Consider the following 8242-nt stretch of genomic DNA (forward strand, 5'->3'; position numbering starts at 1 on the left):
AAATAAAAACCATACTAGTAAAGGAAGGAAATACTAAAGAACTAGAGGATAGTTATGTGGCTCATCAGTGCTATACTGCATCCTGGCCGTTCTGAGAGGGACTGTCCAGTTATCTTACAGGTGGGTTTTAGGTCTCCACTTCATCCACACCCCTTCACACCAATTTGGTTGCTTGATTTTGAACTTCTGATACCTTTTCCCATTGACAACTCATGTTCACACAGGCTGGTGTGCTTCTTCCCTGTGGGCTTTGTTGCTTCTCTGCTAGATGGCCGCTTGTTTATCTTCAAGCCTTTAAGACCCCAGATGCTATATCTTTTGGTAGCCAGGCACCATCAGCTTTCTTCTCCACATTTGCTTATGTGCCCATTTTGAATAAAGACTGTTTGCTTATGCACACTAACTTTAAAATCTCAGTTCTAAAGCTCTTAATACGTTTGTCTTTAGGCAACCTTAGACATAGCTTTCTTTCTTTCTTTCTTTTTTTTTAACTAAGATAAATCAGCTTTTTCCCCTTATATTTGCAAAGGAACTTGATTTAAACTCTGGAAAATACCTTTCTGTTTAACTGCTTTTGTAACTTAACCTGCTCCAGGTCATTGAATTGTGAAGTGATTGTTGATTATTATACCCACCGCACTGTGGATCTCTGACAGCTTATTTTTCAAATGTTTGTGTAAGAGTCTGGCCTGTCACCATACTTTTGAACCCCGGTGCCCACATACACACAGACCTGTAGTGAGGTCTTTCTTTTCTTCCTTTTTTTGCGCATGTGTGAAATACATGAATTCAGAGATCTTGTCGAAGTGATCATACAGTTGAATAAAAATCCTGTAGTCTACTAGTTCCTTTGATCATTATAAAGGGAGAAGTCCTGGGCTTACAGCTCACCACTTGCTTCATTTGAGCAGTTTTAAGTACTGTTAGTGGAGAACCTGGCTTTCTGGATCATTGAAGCCTCTTGTCCTACATTATAATTGGGGCCCCATCTAGCAGAGTGTCTGCAATATGATTGCTTCCAAGCTGTTTTCTAACCTTGTTCATGTCCCTATTTGTATTGCTACATGAAGTAATAGTTTAGTGCTAGCAGGGAATTTAGACATTTTCTAATCTCAACCCCCCTTTCTCAGTAAGAACATTAAGATCCACGTTAGTTAAATGATTTACTCATACTTGTCTTCCTTCATGGAATGTGAGTGAAAATTTTTCCCCAGTTTCACATGGATTCATTTATCAGGATGACCTAGATTGGTAGTTTTCATCAAGTTTTCTTTTAATAGTAGACTCTCCCCACTCCTACCCTTGGGGTGTAGAGGTATTCACCTTGAACTCTAATTTCATAAATAAAATTAATTTAGAGAGCTGAGCTCTGGAGTCCCACCTAACTGGCTTAATGCAATTTCTAGAAGTGTTAAGGCCTCACCATTGATGGAATTACTTAGTTGATGAATTACAGCTTCTCAGATGGATTGGTGTATTAATCATAATATTTTGGTCAAACCTAGCAAGTCGTAGCAATAAGCAGTCCCTCCAAAAAGAGGTAACAGAATTTAATGAAGTATTGAGCTTTGATTCAGAATAACAAAGCACTTTATAGAAGTAAGTGTGTACTTTGGCTGTGTGCATCTTTGCTAAATAATTTTAAGCCCTCCAGAGTTATTTTTTACATTTATTATTAATATATTGTATACATACATTCAGAGTATGTGAATTGGCTTTGCGATAGCAACATATTCTAGATATGTGCAGCAAGAATTCGCAGTAAGACTTCAATCATAAGGCTTTGTATAGGTTTTTTTGTCTGTTTTTTTCAGCAGAGAAATCAAAGATGTTAACCTAGGTCTATATTGACGAGTTCATATGCCATGCTGAGTGTGAGTTGGGGAAGCAGTTGGGAACGAGTGTGCATATGACTCTGACCTTATTTTCTTTCATTTGACAGGTAAGAGCTCCTCTATGTCTGAAGAGAAAGGTGAATCTGACGATGAGAGACCGAGGAAAGGAGAAAGACGATCATCTAGAGTCAGACAGGTAACTCAGATACCTGGTAGGGGAAAAGGTAGCATGGGGGAGACCATATCTGACTTCCTCTGGCTTCCCTTTTGCCACATGCCTCCACCCTCCATCTTTCTTTCCCTGTTCTGACACCAACTGTTAGTCCTAGGACAGGCTCCTTTTCTGCTTGGTTGGGTAATGTGTTGCAGTGGCTGCATAGAACTCAGGCAGTACTCAATTATGGGGGGCTATAAGGGAAGGTAACAGGTTACCACATGTCAGCAGCATTAAACAATGTGGATACAGTCATTGGTCCACATCAGTGCCTCTTCTCAGCCAGCAACCAAGTCTCTGGTCCTCAATGTCTCAGTCACATGGTCCCTTGGCCACTGCCTCTGTGGGCCAGAAGCCCTCCTGTCGCTCTTCCTTACAGTGTTTCTTGGCCCTCTGTTCTGTCTCGTAGTCTCCATGCCACAGCCTCTGGTGCCTTTGGTATCAGTCTCCACCACTCCGACAAACCTGGAACATGCTTTTCTGGTGGCTGTCCTTCCAATGGTCCTGGGGCTTCTCTGTGCTTCTGAGAGGAATGGCTTTCATGGACGTAGGGTTTTTGTCTGTTAGCTGACCATACCTCCAAGGAAACAAAAGGTGGTGATTTGGTTCACATCCTCTACTAAGGTGGAGACGTACCCTCACTTTAATCTTGCCCATTTGCCTAGCCAAGAACTCCTTCCAAAATGGGATTATAGACACAGGCATCAACTCACAGCTATCAAGTGGATTCTGATCCCTAGTAACCCTATAAGACCGTGTAAAACTGCCCCTTTGGGTTTCTACAACCATTAAACTTTACAGAATAGACAGCCTCATCTTTCTCCAACGGAGTGGCTGGTGGTTTCAAACTGCTGACCTTGTTAGCGGCCCAATATGAAACCCTCTGCACCACTCGGATTCCTTTTCTAGCCACAGATATAGAGAGCAGAATTTGTAAATACATCACATAAATACATTCTAGCCAGAGGGATTCTGGCTAGAAGGACCATATCAACTGACTTCATCTCAGCTACCAAAACATCCGTCATTTTTCAGCTAATGCTATGAGTAGCTTTCCTTTTCGCAAACTGTTTCAGAGTTGGTATCTGTCTCTGTTCTCAGTATTTCTTTTGGTCATCTCTTCTGGTTTATTTCAAATGCAGATCTTCTCTAAGCCTCAGAGTTTCAAATGTATATTGAAAGAAACGTAATTATAAAAACTAGCAAGTGGGAGGGTGGGAGTAGCAAGTTGGTCTGACTACTTAAAGCACATTAGAAAAAGATATGACATAATTATTCCATTAAATCCTTCACACTGTAAATACAGTGTTAAGTGAGCAGAACACAGGGTGATTATGGCTATGCAAAGAAATGATTGGGAAAAGAATGAAAAGAAATATGCCAAAATGGTGATAGTAGTTCAGTATTCTGCTTTTTAAATGTTTCATTTTTATTTCTTTTATAAGCTTAAAGTTCAAAAAGAACTAATAGCAGCTTTATTGTGTTCCATTTGGTAATTCTCTATACCTGCTTCGTACTTATTCATTGTTTTGCACTTTTGACAGTAGTGCATGTATGATTATTCTGCCTATCAGTGAAGCAGCAGGCCTGGTAGGAATGGCTTAGGCCCTTGCCTCTCTCGGGAAGGGTCTCCTGTTAGCTTCTGGGAAGCTCTGTTTAGTGCCCTCTGTGTTCTCCTGCCAGTGGGGCCCTGTGTCCAGCTGCACACAGGGCCAGCCTCCTTCACGGCCGCACCCTCCAGGCAGACCTGCCATCAGCAACAAGCCAACTAGCACCTGTTCTGGGTTCCTAGCTTCTATGTGACCTGAGGCCCTTGCAGCTCAAAATTGCTGGGGGAAAGGGATGGGGAGGGGAGAATGAAAGAAGCATTAGAGGGGATTTGGGGAGAAATGCATGTGAGTTTAAAAGCTATCACAAAAGGAACTGAATTGGACCGGAGTCCTGCCTCAGGCCTCAGTGGGGCTGGATGCATGACCTGGTTCCCAGCACACTTGCAGAAAGCCCTACGCCTCAGTGACTCACCAGATCTGAAGGACAGAGCCACAGGCTCTTGACCCGCTCTGCATGGGAATTTCCCATCCAGCACTAGAACGAGGCGAAGTACTAAGGCCACCTCCCTCCTGTCGTTGAGTCTGACTTTATTATCTAGCTGTGTCTCCCCAGGCAGCCTCCTCTACAGAGGAATAGTCTGTGACTTGGTGGTGAGCAGATTAGTAAATCATAGCTGTTTTTCTTTCTGTGATCATAGTTTTTAAATTAAAAATTTTGGACAAATGGGTGGTCTGATTTTGCATGATACTAATTTTCATATAAGGACCTTGTTTTTGGAGCCTGACATTGCGTATGACTGGGGATTGGTATGTTTTGAGTGCCTAGAGTTCATAAATAATTACAACTGCCTTCTTTCATATCTGTCTCTCTCGCATACATCATTGTTTCTTCTTCCTAAGTGTGTCTTGTGGGATTTTTTTTTCTTCTTCTCGGTTAAGTATGAGCAAATGCATTTGGAGCCATTATATATCCTTGATTTCAGGCAAGAGCATCTAAGCTTTCTGAGGGCAGCCAGGCTGCTGAGGAGGAAGAGGATCAAGAAGCACCTTCCAGAAATCTGAGGGTTCGAGCAGATCGAAATTTGAAAACAGAAGAGGAGGAGGAGGAGGAGGAGGAAGAAGAAGAGGAGGAAGAAGAGGAGGAGGAGGAGGAGGAGGAAAATGGGGGACAAAAATCTAAAGAAGCAGCAAACCTTAAACAGTGTGAAGAGGAGGGGGAGGAGGTGCCTAAAGCACTGACAGAGGAGGTGATGGATGAGAGACCCCAGGCGGTAAGACCCCAGGAACAGGAAGGAGTAGAGAGGGGAGGGAGAGTGACCAGGTCCCAGGAAGAGGCTCGAAGAAGTCATGTGGCCAGACATGAGCAAGAGAAAGAGATGAAAACAACTCCTTCACTTGAAGGAGGAGGAGGAGAAAGAGAGAGAAAATCTTCAGAAGATTTGGAGGAAAAATCCAAGTCCCCCTCCCCTCCTCAGCTGACTGAAGATCTGGAGAAGGTCCCGCCTGTGCTACCGCCAGAGCAAACTGCCAGTGAGGAGGAGACCCTGCCACCTCTGCTGACCAAGGAAGCCTCTTCACCACCGCTGAATACACAACTCCGGAGTGAAGAAGTCGAGCCCATGGAAGGCCCTGCCCCCCCTGTTCTGGTTCAGTTATCTCCTCCTAATCCTGATACTAAGGCCAGGGAGTTACTAATAACTGAGCATACTGTCCAGTTGGTGGGAGGCCTGCCTCCTTTGTCAAGTACTGCAGACACCAAAGTAGAATGTCCTACAGAGAAAGTACCTGAGGAAAGTGTCCTGCCTCAAGTTCCAAAAAGCACATTGGCAGAATCCTCAGTTCAGAAGAATGTTGAAATTGAGTCAGAAATCTCTGCTCAGCCATTCCCTGTAAATGAAGAATTAGAACCAGCCAAAGGGACCGATGAGGAATCGCCGAAACAGCCATCTTTGGAACAAGAGGAAGACAGAAGGGCTGCGCCTTCTTTTCTTCCGGGTCACAGGTTGAAACAACAGACAGCTGACTCCTCATCCTCTAGCCGGTCCTCCTCGTCTTCATCCTCCAGTTCTAGGTCACGGTCTCGCTCTCCTGACAGCTCAGGCTCTCGATCTCATTCCCCTCCAAGATCCAAGCAGAAAGATGGATCCCAGGCACGTTCTCACGCTAACCCTCGTAGTAGACCCAAGAGAGGGTCCAGATCAACATCCGAGTCCAGGTCACGATCCCGTTCCCGTTCCCGTTCCCGTTCTCGTTCAGCATCAAGCAACAGCAGAAAAGTGAGTTCGGGTGAATCCTGGGTGCATCGGTACTCTGGTTCAGTGCTTCCCAAAGTGGGTGGTGCTGCCTCCCCCTGGGGTGGGGTGGGGGAGGGTACAAAAGCAGATATTTATACTGTATCCTACATTGTGGGTTTTAATACAAAATGTTTAATTGCTGGGTAGTTGGCGTGATTTTTTTTTTATGGAGAGGGGGTAGGCCCCATGAGTTGGGGAACCTGTGCCCTATCTGTACACCCATGTTTTCTTCCCCTCGGGAAAATCCCTCATGCAGTCATACAGGCATGGGAAATGCCTCTTCTAATTCTTCGTTCTCTGATTATTCCCCCATTTCAGGGTCTCATGGTTAATTCACTGACTTTAAACAGAGTTTTATTGGCATCAAATTCACAAATCATATGATTCAATAGTTTGATCTTATTAAGAAGCTGTACAGTCATCACCACAATCAATTTTAGAGTAATTCACTGATAACTGAATGGAACCCATTTTTCACTCTCAGTCCCTTTGCTTCAAGAGAAATAATCTCTGCTAGACTGTAAACTCCTTGAGGACATGGAGATGTCTTTACAGTACCCGCCATACCTAGTTGGAACTTCCTAAAGATTTGTGGATGACTCTTAAAGGAGCCAGGGGGATAACCGACTGACACAGGGATAAGCAAAGGGATGGAAGAGTTGATGTAGTTGCGTTGGGTCGTTGAAAATTAGAAAATTCCATGATTATCTGAATTTATATTGTAGCCATTTACAATGACTATGTTTTTCATTCCTTCAGTCTCTGAGCCCTGGAGTCTCCAGGGACAGCAGCACCAGCTACACTGAAACCAAAGATCTCTCTTCTGGCCAGGAGCTTGCAGCCCCATCAGTGCTCCAGCTGCAGGTCCTAGAGCCAAAGGAGAGGCCTGCTACTGCCTCCTTGTCCACTATCCAAGTGAGACGGATGAACCAGCCGGAGCCATCTGAACAGGATGTGACCCAGCGGTTACAACTCGAGCGGGTAGGCTATATTTTGTCTCTCCTACGCTACCTCCTTCCTCTTCCCACCCATCCCCAGCCCCCAAAGGGGACTACAAAAACTGAAAAGTTGATCTCTCAAGGGTCAGTAGAAACGTAGACTATGGTGATACCCATTAGGTCTCTCATAACTCTTTTCCAGCTCCCTGGTTGTAAGCTCTACAACAGTGATTCTCAACTTGTGGGTCATGACTCTTTTGGGGGTCGAACGACCATTTCACAGGGGTCGTCCGATTCATAACAGTAGCAAAATGACAGTGATGAAGTAGCAACGAAAATAATGTTATGGTTGGGGGGGGTCACCACAACATGAGGACCTGTAGGAAAGGGCGGCAGCAGTAGGAAGGTTGAGAACCACTGCTCTACAGGATGCTGAGCAGCAGCCTTCTTACTCAGGACTCTCAGGGTTAGGGGCGAGGAGAATCCTCAACAAATCATCACAGGTCTGGTAGGCACAATTGTACAGTGATAATAAGTAAAGATTATAGTAAAGTCAGAGAGAGCATGAGAGGTAGAGGAGAGATTGGAATAATGGAGTCAGACACAATTCATGGTAGCATGCTCACTCCAGCCCTGCTTGGTGGTCCTCGTGGGGGGAGAGCAGGAGAGAGCTTTGGGAGCGGAGGGAGAGCAGGAGAGCCTCCACTTTATTGTTAACCAAGTGTTATATCTCATTAGGGGGACATGATTACAGGTAACCACACGTCACAGGAAGGGGCAGTACAATAGGCATACACATCATAGGAAGGGGATGTGTGATAGGCATAAGCGTAACAGGAGGGATGAGCTAGGGATGTACCCATCGGAATGGGAAGGTCTAGGTATACATGTGACAAGATGGGCGGACTGTAGGTTCATGATGGCGGCCTAACCTTGGTCATCCTTGGGTGGGTTTGACCTCTCTGGTGTCTCCTACAAGGAAACAGACAACTGCTATCCTTATCAGAAGGGAGTGGGCCCTACTTGTTGTGGGATAAACAGCGGTGTCTGCTTGCTCTAGATGGCTACTCCGATGACCTCCAAGTGTATAGTCATTCACAAGCAGCTAAGTTTGGCATATATTTGGGGGAGACAACTTAGGAGAAATCCTTCTGTTTCCCACATCAGGGTCAGGTCTTCCTCAGAGCTTTTTTTTCCTTCCCTAAAGGAACCGCTTCATCAGCTTTCTCAAAAAAAATTGGATTGTAATCAGTTGATTGCTGGCATCAAAAGAGTTTTGAAGAACCTACCTTTAAACCATATTTTTTCCGTTCCATTTTCTTTCTTTTTTTAACATTTTATTAGGGGCTCATACAACTGTTATCCCAATCCATACACACATCAATTGTGTAAAGCGCATTTGTACATCGTT

At 44.6% G+C, this 8242-nt stretch overlaps 1 protein-coding gene across 3 annotated transcripts in view; it reads left to right on the forward strand.

Annotated features, from left to right (window-relative positions):
* ACIN1 (apoptotic chromatin condensation inducer 1) overlaps positions 1 to 8242 on the forward strand; it is a 38929-nt gene that overhangs the window by 12020 nt on the left and 18667 nt on the right. For all 3 annotated transcript variants that reach the window (XM_045287715.1, XM_045287716.1, XM_004698473.2), the window contains 3 exons: positions 1943 to 2031; positions 4583 to 5875; positions 6653 to 6874. In XM_045287715.1, the coding sequence (XP_045143650.1) occupies positions 1943 to 2031; positions 4583 to 5875; positions 6653 to 6874 (1604 nt within the window). The remainder of the gene's footprint in view (positions 1 to 1942; positions 2032 to 4582; positions 5876 to 6652; positions 6875 to 8242) is intronic.

The sequence above is a fragment of the Echinops telfairi genome, unplaced genomic scaffold (genome assembly GCF_000313985.2).
Source record: "Echinops telfairi isolate 266 unplaced genomic scaffold, ASM31398v2 ScPeMD7_18;HRSCAF=68, whole genome shotgun sequence".
In the NCBI taxonomy this organism is placed as follows: domain Eukaryota; kingdom Metazoa; phylum Chordata; class Mammalia; order Afrosoricida; family Tenrecidae; genus Echinops; species Echinops telfairi.